At 40.3% G+C, this 20,304-nt stretch overlaps 1 protein-coding gene and 1 non-coding gene across 3 annotated transcripts in view; one reads left to right on the top strand and one right to left on the bottom strand.

Moving 5' to 3' along the window:
- The window catches only part of NXPE3 (neurexophilin and PC-esterase domain family member 3), a 42,675-nt gene that overhangs the window by 21,294 nt on the left and 1,077 nt on the right, over positions 1 to 20,304 (bottom strand). For both annotated transcript variants that reach the window (XM_004378147.2, XM_023732878.1), the window contains exons 3-4: positions 14,029 to 14,317; positions 5,004 to 5,758 (exon numbers count right to left, since the gene is read on the bottom strand). In XM_004378147.2, coding sequence (XP_004378204.1) covers positions 5,004 to 5,758; positions 14,029 to 14,121 — 848 coding nt within the window. In that variant the 5' untranslated portion in view covers positions 14,122 to 14,317. The remainder of the gene's footprint in view (positions 1 to 5,003; positions 5,759 to 14,028; positions 14,318 to 20,304) is intronic.
- On the top strand, positions 4,694 to 4,815 carry LOC111820911 (U6atac minor spliceosomal RNA). The gene has a single exon (XR_002824397.1). It is a non-coding gene; the product is annotated as a U6atac minor spliceosomal RNA (small nuclear RNA).

The following is a 20,304-nucleotide window of genomic DNA, read 5'->3' as shown; positions in this document are numbered from 1 at the left end:
CTTCAAGTTACAAGTCTACGTAGCACTAAGTCAAATGTCAGGTTTCTTAGGCCTTGCCCAGATCTGGGATGAGTCCTACTGGGAACATTTGCCCTGATGTGCTCATGCAGCACTTTGTTTGTCATTACTATGGCTCTTTAAGGTATGTTCCCCTGACTAAAATATACACTGTTCAAACGCATAGACTGTACTACATTCACCTTTGTATCTTTAGCACTTAGCACAGACTTGAACTGGAGTGGGTATTCAGTAAATATTTGATGGATGAAAAACTAGGGGAGAAACTGATTACAGTTGTAACTGGATTGCTTCCACCAAAAAACAAACAGAAAAATAAAATGCTAACTTTCCAAAGTATTTATATGAGAACTTAAAGTCATGACTTTTTATTGTTTCATCAATTTCAGAAGAGATTCACTCATTCATTTAATAATTTTCAGCACCTTCTATGTGCCAGACACTGTCCTAGATGCCAGGGATATAACAGTAAACAAAACACACAGCACTTCCCCCTTGTGGAAATGACATTTTAATGGGAAGATAGATCAAAAAAACAAAGCAGTGAAGTATAGAGAGCTATGTTAGAGAATAATAGACTTTCATAACTTAAATTGGGTGACATTTAAGAGAGAACATGGCTTTTAAGAGAGTACATAAAACCTACTTTTCCTTTAGACCTTTAAGTAAGAAAGAGAAGAAAACACCTCTATAGTTTTCCTGCAAAAATGTTTAATTTTTTAATCTAGCTGTGTGGAAAAAAACAAACCCAAATTAAGGGGCATTCTGCAAACAATGACATCAAAAATGCTCATGTCATGAAAAATAAAATAAATCAGAGAATTGCTCTGGATTAAAGGAGATTAAGCAGAATAAAACATACTGTGTGATCATCAATTAGAGCTTAAATCAAAATTAAAAAGGTGGCTTTAAAGTGCATTATTGGGACAACTGGAGAAACTTGAATACAGACTGCATATTGAATAACAGAATTGTTTCAATAATAAATGTCCTGAATGTGATCACTTGTCTTGGTCATCTAGTGCTGCTCTAACAGAAATACCAAAAGTGGATGGCTTTAACAAAGAGAAATTTATTTTCTCACAGTCTAGTAGGCTTCAGGTCTAAATACAGGGCATCAACTCCAGGGGATACTTTCTGTCGGCTCTGGAGGAAGGTCCATGTCGTCATCGATCTTCCCCTGGATAGGAGATTTTCTGTGCAGGAACTTCAGGTCCAAAGGGTGCACTCTGCTCCTGGCACTGCTTTCTTGGTGGTATGATGTCCCCCACTCTCTGCTTGCTTCCCTTTCCTTTCATCTCTTGAGAGATGAAAGGTGGCGCAGGTCACACCCCAGGGAAACTTTCTTTACACTGGATCAGGGATGTGACCTGAGTAAGGGTGGTGTTACAATCCCACCCTAATCCTCTTTAACGTAAAATTACAATCACAAAATAGAGGACAACCACACAACACTGGGAATCATGGCCTAGCCAAATTGATACACACATTTTTGGGGGGACACAATTCAATCCATGACATAACTGTATTGTGAAAGTCCTTATTCTTTAGTATTTAGGGGTGAAGTGCCATGATGTCTATGACTTACTCTCAAACGTTCAGGTGCAATTTACTCTCAAGTGGTTCAGGGAAAAAAATATTAAACACACACACATACATATACATACAGAGAAAGAGAGAGAGAAAGCAAATGTGGCAAAATACTGATGATGATGAATCTAGGTTAAATGTATATGAGTGGTCACTGCTATTATCCTTGCAATGTTTCTAAAGATCTGAAGTTTTTCAAAATACAAAGTTCGAGAGAAAGAAAAAAAAAGAAGAGGTGATGATGGAAAGAAGGTGGATGATGACGTGAAAAGCGGGGGGCTGGATGACCCAACAGAGTAGGTCAGAGTAAGGCCCACAAACCCCCTCACTGTTCCCTTAAATTCCTTGGCACCCAATGTAAGAAACACTGGTCAAAAATAGATTTAGGCATAAATCAGGCTAAAATAAAAGGGAAGCTTTTTATATGATAGGCTCATTATTTCAAAAGGCATTCCTTCATATTAAAGGGATTTTTTAAAGCAAAAATAGTATCCTTTCTAAGACTAACACTTTTTTCCTTGTGGGTAAAGAACAGACTACAATTGCCTTAATTGTCCGACTTCATTTAGGGAACCAAGGACCAAGGCTAAGCTTCCTAATTTTTTCTGAATTAAGTAATCTTTTGAGCAGAAAGGTAAAAATTAGTACAACTCAATATATTCAGGTCATGAACTCGAAATAGTATACTCAAAGATCCCTGAAAAGATCAATTTCAATCTATTGTCTTAGTCATCTAGTGCTGATCTAACAGAAATAGCACAAGTGGATGGTTTTAACAAAGAGAAATTTATTTTCTCACAGTCTCGTAGACTAGAAGTCCAAATTCAGGGTGTCAGCTCCAGCTTTCTCTCTCTGTCAGCTCTGGGGGAAGGTCCTTCTTGTCAATCTTCCACTGCACTAGGTAGGAGCTTCTCCTCACAGGAACCTGAGGTCCAAAGGATGTGCTCTGATCCCAATGCTTGTTTCTTTTTTGGTATGAGGTCCCTCCTCTCTGCTTGCTTCCTTTTCCTTTTACCTCTTGTAAGATAAAACGTGGTGCAGGCCACACTCCAAGGAAACTTCCTTTACATTGGATCGGGGATGTGAACTTAGCAAGGGTGTTACAATCCCACCCTAATTCTCTTTAACATAAAATGACAATCACCAAATGGAGGACAACCACACAATTCTGGGAATCATAGCCCAGCCAAACTGATACATTTTTGGGGGGACATAATTCAATCCATGACACTATTTTCTTTTCATATGGCCTGGTGCAATATTTCAGAACTTTAACAAAATCAAAAATGTAAAAAATAAAATCAGTATCTAGACTCTGTCAAATTCTTGGTATCTAAAAACCTATGCTGCCCCAAACACTGTTTTCTCAGCTCATTCCCAGGTGAGAAGAATTTTGTAATGATTCTACTGCAGCATGCTTCACCCAGGGTATCCAGGCAAGGGCAGAAACAAAAACATGATTTTATTGTTCTGGATTCAGAAGTACTTTACTGTTTTTTAATAGTGAGATATAGTATCAGGCATAGTTTTGTTTTGTTTTTTTTAATTTTTACTAATCTAATTTTCTAGCCTTTTGACCACTTTTTTCCACATGGAATTTGAGGAAATGATGTAAGTTTTGTTTCCTTCCCTTCACAAGGCCAGTTAACCGACTGACAACGCAACTCTAAAGGGGGGTAACTGAGTAGTCCTCACACATAGGCAAAACATGCACATAAATAAAAGAATGTGCTCACAGTCACTGGTAACAGCAAGTCTGAGATCTGAATCCATATTTAAAACTAAAGCTAAAGACCTTTTGTACCGAGTCATACATGATACTAGGCAAGAACAGTAAAGACATTGAGTAGTGCTCCCTCTGCTGGCCTTCTAAAAGTATGGCATGAGCCCACCATATGTACACTTAAGCTGAGGACCAAAAACTAATTCCAGAAGTGGAAAATTAGAGGGTGTAATTTTAGGAACTCCTATAGATCACATGTCTTATGGTACCAACTTTTGCCCAATCAAGTACTGAGCAGACATAAAACATGGAATTTTTTAGGATGCCCAGATGTACTCAACAAAAATACCTCTCTACCAGCAAATGTTAAAAAATATATATTTCATTAAAATTTTTAAAACATTTATACATGCTTTCAAATAATAATTTGTACATTTTAACCCATAGCTCTTGTAATTTTTAATTTTTTAGGACTTTTAATTTACTTTAGGACTCTATGGAATCTTGAACACAAAGTTTAATTCATACAGATTCTATTTATTCCATCCTGCACATTATTCCATATATTGATCATTATGCTGAAATGTTCTATGTCTGGGTTCTAAAGAGGAATTTGTATACAACACTGCAATGATTTCAACAATTGTAAACTTTAAAAAAAAAAAGTAGTTTGCACTGGTATTCCTTTATATAATTTTAAAAACTGATGTTATTATCATTTAAACAATTTATTTTATTAACACAAATTAAAACTTGTGTTCAACAGTCCATGCAGCTGGGAAGTAAAATAAAATTCCTAAAAAAATTAAAACACCAGCCTGACTACTAGACCCTTCACAGGCCTGTTTTTGGATGACTTCTTTATCTGTTCTATGAGTAAGTAATCTTGCTCATAGATATGCCATACAGTTCTGAAATAAAACATAGACATGAGGTGAAAAACAAAAAATGAGGGGTAAAAGGTCTTTAATTTGAACTTGAACATGCACTAAGCTTCACTTATAATAAACTATATGAAACTATTATAAAACTGATGCCAAAAACCAAACTAAATCTACTATTGCTGAGTCAATTCCGACTCATAGCGACCCTACAGGACAGAGAAGAACTGCCCCATAGGGTTTCCAAGGAGCAGCTGGTGGATTCGAACTGCTGACCTTTTGGTTAGCAGCTGAGCTCTTAACTACTGCGCCACCAGTGCTCCATAAAACTGATAACAAAATACAAATCTGTACTTATTTTCTTACGTACTACCTTACCTGAATTAGGCCAAGTTTAGGAAGCTATCAGGAACACATAGCCAAAACAAGAAAGCTTCTCCTAAGTGGGACAAGGAGGGAGGAAAAAGGCTCTTTAAACCACGCTTAGAAAGGAAAGAAGGTTAGCACTCCCCTTGATAAGGATGAAAGAGGCCCTTGGGCCTTACAACACACATACGGTTAAGGTATTGCCACCTACTTTGTGGCATCTAACCATGGAAACCCTGGTGGTGTAGTAGTTAAGTGCTACGTCTACTAACCAAAAGGTTGGTGGTTCAAATCCACCAGGAGTTCCTTGGAAACTCTATGGGGCAGTTCTACTCTGTCCAACAGGGTCACTACGAGTTGGACTCAACAGCAATGGGTTTGGGTTTTTTTTTGTTTTTTTTTAATTTAGAACAAGGAGCACATACCTCTGGAAGAAAGCACTGTCTGCGGCAGTTAGGAGGCCCTTCAGGTAGCCACCTTTGTAATGGTTAATTCTGCTGCTGCAAGGGAGCTGCTTTGGTTTGAAGCAGAACCAGGGCTCTCCACTGTAGAGATCTGTGAAGTTACACCGGGGCAGACTCCCGGGAAGACACACATTGCACTCAGTAGTTTCAGAAATTCTTCCTGAACGGAAAAGACTCTTGAAATAGACCCTGTCTGGTTTCTCTTCCTGCAGGTGCTGAAGAACTCTGATTCCTTCACTGGGGTGGACCAGAGATATAGACACTCTAACTTTGCCTGGCCAGAGCAAAGTAAAAAAGACCTTGTAAAACCCATTCTGGTAGTCTACCACTCTGCCCACAGCCCCAGCCTGCAGCTTGGGAGAGTGGATTCTGGCCTGCAGGTAGTCTCCACCGTACTTCTTGGGCTTTCTTTGAAAATCCTGTACATGAACCAGCACCTCCAGTTGGCTTCCCACCTTGAAGAAGGCTGCAGAGTTCAAGATGACAAAGTAGCTGGAAGCAGGGTCAGTGCTCTTAACAAAGGGGACTGTGCCCATGCCAGGCACCTGCCACTGCAAGGCCGCTAGCAAGGAGTCCTCCTCCACACGCTCCCGGCTGGACAGGGCCTGGTGCTCATAGCCACAGTAGGGATTCCGGCTAATTCCTGTCACCTGTGGGGGAAGAAACTGTCCACTGTTGTCGATGAATGTGGCTGAAACAGTCTCATTGTCCAAGAACTGAAGAGAAAGACACAAACAACAGAAACAACAGCTATAATAAATCTCTTTATGTTCAGCCAAGCAAATTTCTGCCTCATTTAAACATTAATAAAACCACTTGGGATAATACTGTTTCAAAAACCAGAGCTCACAAGTTTTACGGGGTTATCTTACTGAAATACAATAAAATCAGGATGGGAAGAAACAAAGCTGAAGTACATTCTAAAGATGACTGATATCAGGGGATGTTGCTGTTCTGTTGAATATTTGGGTCATAACAGAATCAGAAAAGTAAAATGTGGAAATGATTTTAGATATCAAACTGGTTTAATCTTTTCTTATGTAGAGGAAATTCAGATCAGGTAACTTGTTGAAGATCGTTCAGTTGGTCAGAGTTAGGCCCAGATCTTCTGATATCCACCTGTATGCAAGCTAAGTGATAGCAACTTATTGCAGTAAAATTGCCTAACTAGCAATGCTATCTGATTTATCCAAGAATAAATTGTCCCTCTGGAAGATTTCTTTTTGGAAATGGCTTTTAGGGTAATTATTTTAAACCCTGTATGAATAACAGCCAACATAAGGTTAACTTCCAAATTGTGAAGATAACTCATACGCCTACTTTCCTCTTTATCACTCTGACACCAGCCTCTCATGTGGCACTTTCTCTCTCTGACCCTAACCACCCAGAGTTGGGTCTTCACAAGTTAGAACTCTGTCCTTTCAGGCCCTGCCAAATGGGCAAACGCCAGCCTCTCTGCTGGTTCTCACTGCCATCACCACCCCCACCCCCACCATGGGTTCAATAATTTGCTAGAATGACTCATAGAACTCAAGGAAACTATAACCTATACTTACAGTTACCCACTGATTATAACCAGAAAGGGTACAGGCAAGGTCTGGGGGAGTTCCCAGCACAGGGCCTCCATTGTCCCCAGGGATATGCATGGATGTTCTCACAGATCCAGGAGGCCTCACAGAAAAGAGTGCTCCAAGGTCCTGGGTCCCCTAGTCATTGGGACCTCAATGACTATGCATGACTTGGGCCTTAATACATAGTTATGATCAATCCAATCAATGAATACGCATGGCTATATTAGGCGCCCCTATCTTTCAGAGGTTAGTTGGCCAGGTATGGGGCCTGTGTAGCCTCTACTAGCCCAGCTATTTTGGAAACACAGGCATCTTGACTGCTCAGGTTATTTTCAGAAACTAGAGTCAAGGGGTCAAACCAAGTTCTTTGTCCCACAAACCCAATGTTCACTTGCACCACTGATTCAATTGTTGGTACCATAATTTAACTTTCATAATGTGAAGGTCACTGCAAGGCACAATGGGGAATACAGATGAGTAACATCTAATTGATCTGTCCCTCCAAAGAGTGCAATAGTAACGTTAGCTCCACCAATCTCCTGGAAAGCAATGGGCATTAGTAAGGCTTTTTTTAATATTTAAAACTATCTTCCTAGACTGCTGCTTGCTTCTTAGAAATCTGCTTTACTATGCTATAGCAACACATGTGGGAAAACTTTTCTTCTGGTATAACTGGAATAGCCAGACTTGTACCTTACAATATACAGTCTTTGTGCATGAAGAAAATTATTCTCCACCACACTCCCGAAGGAAGCAAAATACAGCCTCTCTGACAGGGCTATTTTGAAACAGTATCCAAAAGACCCTGTGGCGCATACAGTAATAGGCAGTCACCTTCCAGAGCACTGGAAGAAAATGGATACTCAGCAAATCTGAAAATATGGGACAATCTACCTAAAACACAGGCTTGTGGTGACTGTAAAATTTACCTTGGGGGATCACCCACAGGTAAGCTGTCACCCTCCAGAGCCTGAGAGGCCTGTGTGACTGCTGACTGGGACAAGCTGTCTGAATTAGGACACTGAGGATGGAAAAAACAAGGGGTGTTACACACATGAGTCTGTAATCAAAAGGCACGAAGCTGACCCTCCAAGCTGCAGGTGTGGATCTGGGCTCCAATGGAAAGAATCGAGGTACTGTGCTTTGGTGTGATTTGCAACAGGGATACAGGCAGTGATGATTTATGATTTCCCTAAAACAATCTGAATAAGACAGCTAATAAATAAAAATAGAGGTCTTTCTTTAGAGTCAGATCTCGATTTGCTTCTATCCTCCTCTACCTCATCCCCAAGACGTACCTCAGGGATGGAGGTTGGCAATGGAATGAGGGTAAGTGAAGGGAAAAGTTCTCTCTTTTGCACATTACTTGGTAATTTTTTTTTTTAAGCCGATGGGTTAAAGTTTGATATTTAAAGTTCATCAAAATTTCTCCAGCACCTGAACTCACTGATAAATCTTATCACTAAAAATGAAACAAACAGACTTCACATGCCTAACGATACCATGTAAGGAAGTACACAGCACAACCTATCAATTCCACTGCCCAAGAAAATTGGAACCTAGATCTAATCAAACCTTTTGCTCTAACAATCACAGCAAATATGAAAGAAACAAACCTCGAGAAAGCAATCACCCAAATCGTGAATGTGGAACATTCTATAGTACAAATGACCAGGTTTGTCCAATAATCAAAGGTACAAAAATTTTAAAAAGGAATGTGTATCATTACAGAATAAGAGAAACTTAAGAGGTGCAACAAGCAAAAGCAATGAGCGGACTTTCTTTAGATCCTGATTCAAGCAAAACAACTATAAAAAGTTATCTTTGAAATATTAAGAGAAACATGAAATGGACTGGACATTAAATGATACTAAGGAATTGTTAATTTTGTTACATATGGCAATGTCATAGTGATTATATCTTAAAATGTTAGAAGTTAGAGATACACACTCAGGTAGTTATGGGAAAAATTACCTTATGTCTGGGATTTGCTTTACAATACTCCAACAAATAATCAAATAAACAAACAAACAAATATGAAGGGTTTCATATTGAAACCCTACTGGCAATATGGCAGTATGATCATTTTTGAAGCTGGATGATAGGGTACTACTGGGGCTCATTCTGCAAACATCTGTGAATGCTTATAATTTTTCATGATAAAAAAGTTTTTAGAAGTCCCCAGAACAACCGGACATGCAATACGAGGTATGAAACAGGAAATTATGAAATATTCTTGCCAAAAATGCTTAACCTAAATCTAATCAAGCATTTACAAAAAATACAGTTTAGAGGAGCAAGTTAAATAATGCTATGATAAGACCAAAAAAAAAAAAAAAAAAAAAACTTGGTGTCATCAAGTTGATTTCAACTCATAGCCACCCTATAGGACAGAGGAGAATGGCCCCATAGGGTTTCCAAGGTGTCGCTGGTGGATTCAAACTGCTGACTTTTTGGTTAATAGCCAAGCTCTTAATCACTGCGCCACCAGGGCTCCTCACCATGATAACAGTACCTGACAAATCCACAATGTGGAACACATTATATAAAACAATTGGTCTGATTATCCAAAAAAGTCAGTATCATGAAAAATGAAAGGTGGTAAACTTCTTAAATTAAGAGATTAAAGGTACATAACCTAGTACAATACGTAAATGTCGTTTGGATCATGTTTCCAAAAAATAGCTATAAAAGATGTTTGGGTGACAGCTGAGGAAATATGAATATGGACTACGTAATGGATGACATTAGGGAACTGTTAATTTTCTTAGATGTGATCATGGGATTGTGGTTATGTAGGCAAATAACTATTTTTAGGAGACGCATACTGAAGTGCTTAAGAGTAAAATGTCAGAATGTTTGCAACTTACTTTCTAATGATTCGGCAAAGAAAGTATCATCAAGAAGTAAAGTAGACATGGCAAAATATCAACAACTGTTGGTTCTGGGTATTGGGTCATGGGTTGTTCACTGCACTACGCTTTCAACTTTTCTATACTTTTGAAAATATTCATGATAAACTGGAAACAAAGTGTCCTCTGATATCAAAATCCTGTTGCCATCGAGTCAATTCCAACTCATAGTGACCCTTTAGGACAGAGTAGAACTGCCCCATAGAGTTTCCAAGGAGTGCCTAGTGGATTCAAACTGCAGACCTTTTGGTTAGCAGATGGCAGCTCTTAACCACTACGCCACCAGGGTTTCCACTGACATCAGGATAGCTGTATCAAAACAGCTACATCGAACAGCTGCACCAAACCACTCATGGTGGTATGGAACTACTGGTGTTGTGACATAGAGGGCAACCTGCATCCATCAAAATTTTAAATAATCCGTAACTTTAATTTTTAATTTATATTTTGAAATATTTTCAAACTCTCAGATGCTACAAGAATAGCACAAATAACAACCATATACCCTTTACCCAGATTCATCAATTGTTAATATTTTGCCAAATTTACTTTATTCTCTCTCTGCATATGTATTATTTTCTTGAACCATTTCGCAGTAGGTTGCATACATATATCATGACACTTTAGCCTTTGATTCTTCAACGTGTATTCCCAAAGAACAAAAACATTCTCTTAACTAACCACTGTAGAGTTAACAAATTCAGGAAAGTTGTCACTGTTATACTCCCGTTGCTGTCAAGGCAATTCTGACTCACTTTCATCTAATCTACAGTCCACAGTCCAATGCTGTCAATTGTCCTAATAATATCTATTATAGCAAAATTTTTCCACTAAAGACCTAATACAGGATCATGTGTTACATTTACTTGTCACACCTCATTAGTCTTCTTTAAATCTAGAAGAGGAATCCAGCAATCTATGTTTTAAAAAGCCCTCCAGGTGATTCTGATGCACATTAAAGGAATGTTATACACATTTTTCTATTTGTGATAGAAAAAAATAATAATACCAGAGACACCCTAAATGTCTATACAGGAAAGTTCCTATAAAGTCTAGGAGCATGTGAATGTGACACTCAAAGACATCCAGGTGATCAACCCTTATTATAGATCTGCAGCTCTAGGTTCAGGAACGTGTACTTGGACCAAGCTGAGTCAGCCTGGGAGAGCTGTACTCTACTTATATTATATACCTTATAACACCAAGTTTGTTGCGATACACTTGGCTCAGATAAGGTGGTCCCCAACACATATCCAGAATAGCCTATCTGCAGAACTACCCTAAACTAATATATAAGGCTGGGCCCAGAGAGAGACAGCCAAGCTTCCAGAAGGTCTTCTAGGACCCTAATTCACTCAGACATCACTGCCTATAACTGAGGACTGAATTCTAGAAGATTGCACCTTCATTCATCCAGACTGAAATGACTTCCTTCTATATCCTTTATATAAGCACACCGTTACTGATTTACCCTCATCATGTCTGTGTCTGGTTATCAGAAAATCGGAGCATACTACTGACACTTATTAGTATAGTGATCAACCAGTCCATCAATAGCGACTGGCTAAATAAGTTATGGAACAATAATATATCATGATATCACTGTCATTGTCACTATGGTGGTTGTTAGCTGTCGATCCAGTCAATTCCAACTCATAATGACCCAATTGTGCAGGGTAGAACTGTTCCATAGGGTTTTCAAGGCTGTGATCTTTCAGAAGCAGATTGCCAGGCGCATCTTCTGAGGCACCTCTGGGTGGGTTTGAATGGCCAACCTTTTGGCTAGTAATCAAGCACTTAACCGTTTGCACACCTAGGGACTCATTTTACATTTTTATTCCCTGTTACTTATTTTCTTATTTCTTTCCTAGTCTCCTCTCTGTTATTAACTTACTCTACAAATCTTAATGGAAATCATACAGACTGATCCTGATCTCATATCCTTCCCACTTCTCGTTCTTTACCAATAGATCTCTAACAAGTCCTCCCTGGAATATATCAGATCTTTCCTATTTTATTTCCTTTCTCAATGACTGTTACTCTTCAGTATCAAAGATTCTCCTGGGACCCAGCCTTTCTCTAAAGTGAAAATAAGATTTCTGACTTACTTTTTCCAAGCTGTCCAACACAAACTGTCACCAAGTAAAACACATGTTGCTACAATGATCTTTCCCCAACTGCTCGATCCAGCAAAAACCATTAACTGGACTGCTGAGAGAATAGCAGTTGAACGACTGAGCTCTTTATCTGAGAGCTAAGCTCAAAGACATGTCTTGTTGAAAACCTTTCTAGGACGTACTGATACTATTTTGCTACTTAACTGGCAGTTAAGGAACCATAGCAGAACATTTTATTTATTAAGGATCTTCTAGGGCTTTGTGGTCATCACTCTGAAAATCAGATCTACACATACCTAGCTGCAGATAAGAGAGTCTGCAGGAGAATAGAAATCCAGGATAACCTCTCCAAGTTGGTGTGTTTTTCATTTTTCACAGAAACTCTTTCAAAGCACTTAGAAAAATAATAGCAAATATTTTAACTAAGAAATTCTGGCTAATTGAGGCTTTAACATACCATTATTGATACTGAACAACAAACATCACATCCTATTAAGTATCATGATATATTCAGACAAAATTGACACCTGCTAAGTGGCCTTAAGGGGCCCTGGTGGCACAGTGGTTAAAGCGCTTGGCTGCACAGCAGATCAAGCTCACTAGCCGCTCTGCAGGAGAAAGATGTGGCAGTTTGCGTCCATAAAGATTTACAGCCTTGGAAACCCTATGGGGCAGTTCTACTCTGTCCTATACAGTAAACTGCCATGGATTGAATTGTGTCCCCCAAAAATACGTGCCAACTTGGTTAGGCCATGATTCCCAGTATTGTGTGGCTGCCCTCCATTACGTAATTGTAATTTTATGTTAAAGAGGATTAGGGTGGGATTGTAACACCCTTACCCAGGTCACATCCCTGACCCCAATGTAAAGGGAGTTTCCCCAGGGTGTGGCCTGCACCACCTTTTATCTCTCAAGAGATAAAAAGGAAAGGGAAGTGAGCAGAGAGAGGGGACCTCACACCACCAAGAAAGCAGTGCCGGTGGCCCTGCGCCAAGAAGCTTCTAGTCCGGGGGAAGAGTGATGAGAAGGCTGACAGAGAGAAAACCTTCCCCTGGCGTTTACGCCCTGAATTTGGACTTTTAGCCTACTTTACTGTGAAGAAATAAATTTCTCTTTGTTAAAGCCATCCACTTGTGGTATTTCTGTTATAGCAGCAATAGATGACTAAGACAGTCACTATGAGTCGGAATCAACTCAACAATTTTTTTTTTTTAAGTGGCCTTATATTAAATGTTCAAATTCAACAAAACTGAGGCCTACGTATATGGGGAGGAAAAAAAAGAAAAATGATCACATTTTTAAAAGAGAAAGGTTAAAAAAAAAACTCTTAAGAGGTTAGGAGTTTTTATAATATCTAGAAGCATCATTGACAGTTTCTGGGTATAGGCACTGTCAGTGTGGAATTGGCATCTTTAGCAAAACATGTAAGGATAGTTTAAGCAAAGAAAAGGAAGGGGAAATACCTGGCTTTCACACTTAAAGGCATTTCAATAGATCTTTAACAGAATCACTTTACATTCTTCAAAGTACCTTACAAATTTTACTACTGGCTCACAAAAAATATCTGCAGGACCTTGGCATTCCCATTTCACAATGAGATTAAAGGTTCTGCTAAAATCACAAAGTGAGTCAAACAGGAAGAAGAAAAAATGTAGGGCTTAGCTTTAGAACATCTTGTGCTAATAAAGGCAAGAAGCAAAGAAATGCCATAATTAAGATGGAACTTTAACCTGAGAAGTACCACAAGCCAACAAAATAAAAAGGACAGCACCCTTTTGTACAGCAACTACTCCATAAATTTTGGTGACATATGAGTTCATGCAGAAGGCAGGAGAGTACTACTAAGCATTTTCTCAGTGGCAGGCACTTGGGAGGGGTTCAGTAATTCACAGTCCCTGACCTTGAGTGCTATACAGTAGTCTTCAAAATCGACTCATCATCAACTCCCTCTCCTGAAATCTCTTTCAGATTTTTGCCAGGTAACAGCTAAAAAGTCCCCTCCTTGAAGAGGGTTTCCTTCATCACCCTAAAGTAGCTCCCTTTCCTTTCTTTATAGCTCTTTTCACACCCTCTAATTATCATTTACTGTTATACTAGATGATTGACTATCACTTACTATTTTTTTCTCCCATGCACACTTAGAATATGGGCTCCATAAGTTAAGAAATAAGTCTATCTTCTTCACCACTCATCAGCACCTGCCCCCACCACCAGCACCCTCAGTGACTAACACAGCATATAACCAAAGTAGGCACCAAATACTTCTTAAATAAATGAAAATAAGAACCGTGACCAGGATAAGTTTCCTGATGACCAACAATGTCCCTGGCGAGTTAGCCTCAAATCCTAGATTTGGCTCCCTTAGTCATGAACAAGTATCACTCACCTCCACCTGAGTCACATTGATGATGAGCACCGCCACCATCAACACTGCAAACAGACAGCAGAAAACCCGTAGTGTGAAGAAATTGGTCCACATTGTCTGGCTGTGTCTTGATCACCCATGGCCAACAGCATGCTACCTTCACTCCTCAAAACGCCATGTTTTTGTTTTTCTGAGGTGCAGATGAGCTCTCCGTTTAATTTGCTTCTTCCCTGCTAGTATCCTTAAGGGTTCTTTGTGTAGAGGAGAGACTGGGGTCGATTTACGAAGCCCATTTTTCTTCAAATAACTCCTTCAAAGAGGGAAGATGAGAAAACAGATCACCAATTGCAACAGACTAGTGTAGGGTAAGAAGAAAGGCACCACATTTCCTCTTCCTTAGCCTTATCTAGGGCCAAAATCATGAGGAGAAAGCAAAGACCCGGGACACAGTAACAACTGTTCCTTTCTAATCTCCTCACAGTTTCCTTTCCCAAGCACAGGATCCTGTGTAAATACAGCAGTATTTGCCCTGTTACAATTTAGGTTTTAACCTTTAAGAGAGAAAAGAATGTCCTCAAATTTTCAGAAATTGCAAAATAAAAGTAACTGTTAAATTTCTACAGAGAAAGTAATAGCTTCTTTTTCCTTACAATGTTAAGTCATATGTTGCTGTTAGCTGCCCTCCAGTCAGCCCCCGACTCACGGCAACCCCATGCACAATGGAACAAAAATGCTGCCAGGAGGGGACAGGAAAGCTGGTAATAGGAAACCTAAAGTCAAGAAGGGAGAGTGTTGACATGTCGTGGGGTTGTTAACCAATGTCATAAAACAATATGTGTGTTAACTGTTTAATGAGAAGCTAGTTTGTTCTGTAAACCTTCATCTAAAGTACAACTAAAAAAAAATGCTGCCATCCCATGATTAGTTGCAAATCAGATCGTTGTGGTCCACAGGGTTTCTGCTGTCTGATTTTCAGAAGTAGACTGCCAGACCTTTCTTCCTAGTATGTCTTAATCTGGAAGCTGTTTAGCATCATAGCAACATACAAGCCTCCACTGACAGAGGAGTGGCGCTGTACATGAGGTGCATTGGCCAAGAATCGAACCCAGGTTTCCCACATGGGAGAAAAATTCTACCACTGAACCACCATTGCTCTCTTAAATTACATAACATTACTAAATGAATTACATTTAAAGAACATTAGCAGGAAACCTTTCATCTTTATAAGGAGTTCTGTGATAATGTGCAAATCATCTTGACATTCTCTGGAAAATGAGGAGTCCCATTCCTTGGTATGGACGAAGACAGGAAATAGCATTTGGGTTTTGAGGGCTCTCCTATTCCTTCCCCTTTTTAGAAGCCTGGAAGTCATCCTGATGGGGGGAAGCAGGTGCTCATTACCAGCTCCCCCACTATACATGTGGTCCTGGTGTTCTCTCAATTTATTAACAAAGAGAAGGAGGAGAGTCCTGCCCTGGAGATGTGGGGAAGAAAAATGAAGCTTGGGGAGTAGGCAACAGGACACCCAAATCCATCACCACAGCTGCTAGAAGCAAGACTTCAGGGCCTGCCACTCCTAACAGTCACTGTTCTCCCATGTACTAAATTCAAAATGCTTCCCACAGCTGCTATTCTGATATAGGTAAAAAAGGAGGTGTTAGTATTTTGTTCCCAGTGAGGCTTTCCATGGTTGTAGGAGTGGAAAGGGGTACATAATCATGGTGTAGAGTATCTCAGAATGCCTTAGCTGCACAAACCTTCCCTCAACTTTGGGTTCGACCTGGCAAGCACCTTTGCATCACTCCTCTCCACCTATATGAACTATTCTGATCCCAGAAGGAACAGATCAGCTCTTCCCTACACCAGCTGCATAAGTGAGACAAGGCTGTACTGCTGTACTGTCCCAATATGCTCTCTGTGCTCTGTTCTTAGAATTCCCATAGCACTTACTATTTTCACCTCTCAGCTGATCTCTGTACTTGTATGTATTTCTTGTATCCCCAACTCGACTATACTAATTATATTAAAAAAACAGAACCACATATCAGAGAATAAGCAACCTAGTGATAACAATTTATTATCCTCTTTTGACTCCCTCATCATACTTAGCTTTTAACTTGTGTGGGAGAAAGGACCTAGTTTTATACTAAGTAAGGTGGCCTTTGTCCTTGGCTCCAGAGAAATGACCTATGGAGTAATTGGAGTGTCTTGCTCTGGGACTTCCAGGCCACATCTGAGAATCTGTGCTGGCGAACGGGGGCTGGCCAGATCAGAAGATTCCCCTGGCAGGCCGATATCAACTATCTTCAGGAGGCATGATTTAGCCTATCATACAGGACTAGCCGATAAAAGCCCTGAACATGGAGGCTCGAAGAGCTTCCTGGTTGATGAGAACATCTGCTCTCAGGAGGGTAGTGCATCCCTTGGGACAAGGAAGCTTGTACTAGGAACCCTCCCAGACCTCGCCCTATGCATCTCTTCATGTGTATCTTTTTTGGCTGTAATAAATCTGTTGTTGTATGCACGGCATACTCCGTGAGTTCTGTGAGTTATTCCAGCAAATTATTGAACCCAAAGGGGCAGGGGGAGCCAGCAGGTCACAAAGTAAGGGTGTCATGTGGACTCCCAAGCTTGCAGCTGGCATCCTAAAGGGGTAGTGGGAAACCAGTCCCAAATATGTAGCCAGCCAGACAGAAGGCTGAGATGCCATGTGGACTCCCCCAAATTTGCAGCTGGCATCTGCCTATTTAGCAGTCTGAAGGCCTATGTCCTTTTAACTTGTGAGCCCTGACCTAACTCCAGGTGGCTAGGGTCAGAGAGAGTGTCATGAAGGCAGCTGGCGATGAGAATGGAGAAGTGGGAATGTGAGGACCAGATCGATCTCCACATCTTGGGGATTGGATTCATGTTGGTCCTTACCACACCACATGGTATGTAGTGATTCAACAATTCATAAAACAAGTAATTATGGAGGCCTACTCTGTACAGGGTACTGTACAAAGTGCCAGAAATTTCCCCTTGAAAAGCTTAGACTCGTATTAGGCAAGGAGTAGTTTCCCTTCTTAAAGAGGAAAAAATCCACCATTACTGGTTTGCCAGGCACCACTATGAAAGACAGCACTAACTATCTCATAATCCCCAGCACCTATCTAGCCATTCTGAAGTGCCTGTATATTCTGGGGAACAAATGATTGCAAAACAGTGGGAACAGCTATCATCAGGGCCCCAACTGCTTGCTGGAGAAACGCCTTTTCAAAGAGTTGGTCATAAAAATGGTTTCTCTGATGGCTAATGAGGGAGAAGACAAAAGGTGAAGCTCCCCAGGAATTCAGCTACAGCATGGACAGGAGTGGTTTGTGGGCTGTGTGGACACTGGCAGTGTAGAGAATGTCAGCATGGTTCAGAAGCAGTCAGCAGCAGCACAGAAGTCAGTGGTCAAGGTGTCAAAGGATGGCAAGGGCAACAAACTCCAAAGCTAAAGGAACTATAAGGCTTATAAGTAGCAATGAAAAGAGGCAAGAAGCCACTCATGGCCAGGGACTCCTACTGAAAATCACTATGGAAGGTCATGCCAGGAAAAAAGTGACATCCTGCTACAAGCAAGCAGAGCACTGAGATTTGAGACCCATTCATACACATTAAATAGATGTAGCCTGACTTAGGTCCATAGTTTCGTACAGCATCTCAGTCAATTGGTATAATATAGTTCATAAAGTCATGTTCTACATCCTAGGCATACTCTTGCAAGTGGCCATCTATGATACAACTATTGGTTTCTACTTGTTTGTAGCAAAAGAGAAAGAAGGAAACCAATGATCAAAGAAGAAACTAGTCTACAGGATAAATAGTCTACATGAGCCACAGCCTCATCCACCCTGAGACCAGAAGAACTAGATGATGCCTAGCTACCACTACTGACCATTCTTATCAGGGCCACAATAGATGGACCTTGATAGAATGGAATAAAAATGTGCAACAGAACCTCAAATTCTTAAAAAAAGAAGAAAACAGACATATTGGACTGGTTGAGACTGGAGGACTCCCCAAGACTACTGCCCTGAGATACTCTTGAAACCTTGAACCAAAACTAACCCCTGAGGTCACCTTGCAGCTAAATAACAAACTGGCTCAAAAAATAATGAATATCACCTGTAAGTGCTGTGCTCCTTTAAAAAATCATCTATATGAAACTAAATGGTCAACAATTACTTTAAAACAAAGATGAGAATGTAAGGAGGCAGGGAAACTATATTAATGGAAATGAAACAACCAGAACGGAAATAATGAGAATGTTAACGCATTGTGAAGAATGTAATCAATGTCACTCAACAACCTATGTAGAAATTGTTGAATGAGAAACTAAACTGCTGTGTAAACCTTCACCAAAAACACAATATTATTATATATATATATATATATATATGTAGTCTGAGATACAGTAGATAGATCTCTTTGAAAAGACATACACCAAAATGTTAATAGTGGTCATGTCTGGGTAGCTTTTGTTTTTCTCCTTTTATCTTTATCTGTATGTCTTAATTTTTCATCAGGAAATATAAATCTCAAATGCAAAAAATAAAGGTGTTTTTTAAAAGTAAAAACCCAAGATGAGACATAAGGAGAAACAAGGCACTAAATCAGATTTGAAAAAATAATTCAAATTAAAATGAAAGATCTCTAAGTGAAAAAAGAAACCTGTAACAGGTTTCTATTATTTTCCTACAAATACAAACCTAGGTATTTGCAATCTACTAGCATCAGACCACCTAAATTCACAAGCAGGAGAGATGAGAATCAGCATCAGCACAAAGCTGATTCCTGTGAGGCGGAGGTCAGACATACCTTCACTGTTCACCTTTTTTATCAATTCTGACACCAGCCGCCCTCCCCACGGCACTCTCTACTTCTCTGCTGGGTTCGATAATTCATTGCAACAGCCACAGAAAGTTCACAGACCATACTCACAATTATGTGGTTTAGTGAGAGAAGTAACAGGTTACAACTCGAGATCAGAATCGACTTGGAAATAGCTGGATACAACTAAGAAGACAGCTTCCAACCAAGACAGCTCCCAGCTGCTTCTCGGCCGTGCCTGCCGCCAGGTCCTACTCAAGCCTCTGCCCTGCTCAGGTAAGTGTTACAGCTCTTTTGGCTTCAGAGGCACCCCACTCAACCAGCTAGTGTCCTGCCCGAAGGCACTCAGCTTTCTCGCTCCATGGATTGGTAAGCCCACTGCAGCCACCTCGCTCCATGGATCAGCAAGCCCACAGCAGCCTCCTTGTGCCAGTCTCCTGGTTCCCGCTGCTCATACTGCTGCCACTGGTCTAGTGTCGTCCCACCCCATCTCTACTGTTACAGCTCTGTCTCCTGGTCTAAGAGGTTCTCAGTGCAGGAACCCTGGGGTCAAAGGATGCACTCTGCTCCAGGTTCTTCTTCTTGAGGTATAAGGTTCCCCTCAACCTCTGTGGGACTGGCCCTTTTATAAGCCTACTCCTTCCACCAAGACCACGAATTGACCAACCCCCTTGGTAGGCCACAGTCACCTAATTTGCATAGTTACTGACCACCCTATTTGACTCACCCTACTTGCAGTAGACTCACCAACCCCTTTGCAAGATTGTAGCCTAGAAAATCATCTTGGCAGAACTACAAAGCCAGGGCCAGAAAGGCCATATACAAAGAGAAATCCATTATGATGCAGCATTATAACAAGAAAGTTATTGCAAAGGGAGCAGGAAAACATCATTTGGTGGGACTAATGAGGCACAGCAATACAGGGACAAGGAATAGAAGGCAGGAGGGGACAGGAAAGCTGGTGACAGGGAACCCAAGGTTGAGAAAAGACAGAGCTGACAGGTCGTGGGGTTGTTAACCATTGTCACAGGGCAATATGTGTACTAACTGTTTAATGAGAAACTATTTTGTTCTGTAAACCTTCATCTAAAGTACAAAAAAAAAAAACAGAATTATCTATGTGAGATCAAACTGACAACAGCAACTCAAAAGGTTTAATTGGAAGCCTAGGGGACAGTGAGTTGAAGACAATGGTGATGGAATAATTTGGAAAAGGACAGTGAGAATAGCAGCACAACTGGAAGAACGTAATTGATGTCACTGAATTGTGCATGTAGAAATTTTTTAAATGGTGTATCTTTTGCTATGCATATTTTCACCAAAAAAAAAAAAAAAGGTCCTCAAGGTCAGGAAGGGAGAGTGTTGACATGTTGTGGGGTTGTTAACCAATATCATAAAACAATATGTGTACTGACTGTTTAATGAGAAACTATTTGTTCTGTA

This window comes from Trichechus manatus, unplaced genomic scaffold, assembly GCF_000243295.1.
Source record: "Trichechus manatus latirostris isolate Lorelei unplaced genomic scaffold, TriManLat1.0 scaffold00055, whole genome shotgun sequence".
Lineage (NCBI taxonomy): Eukaryota > Metazoa > Chordata > Mammalia > Sirenia > Trichechidae > Trichechus > Trichechus manatus.
The sequence above is the reverse complement of the archived record's forward strand: the minus strand, read 5'-3'. Positions and strand labels throughout refer to the sequence as shown.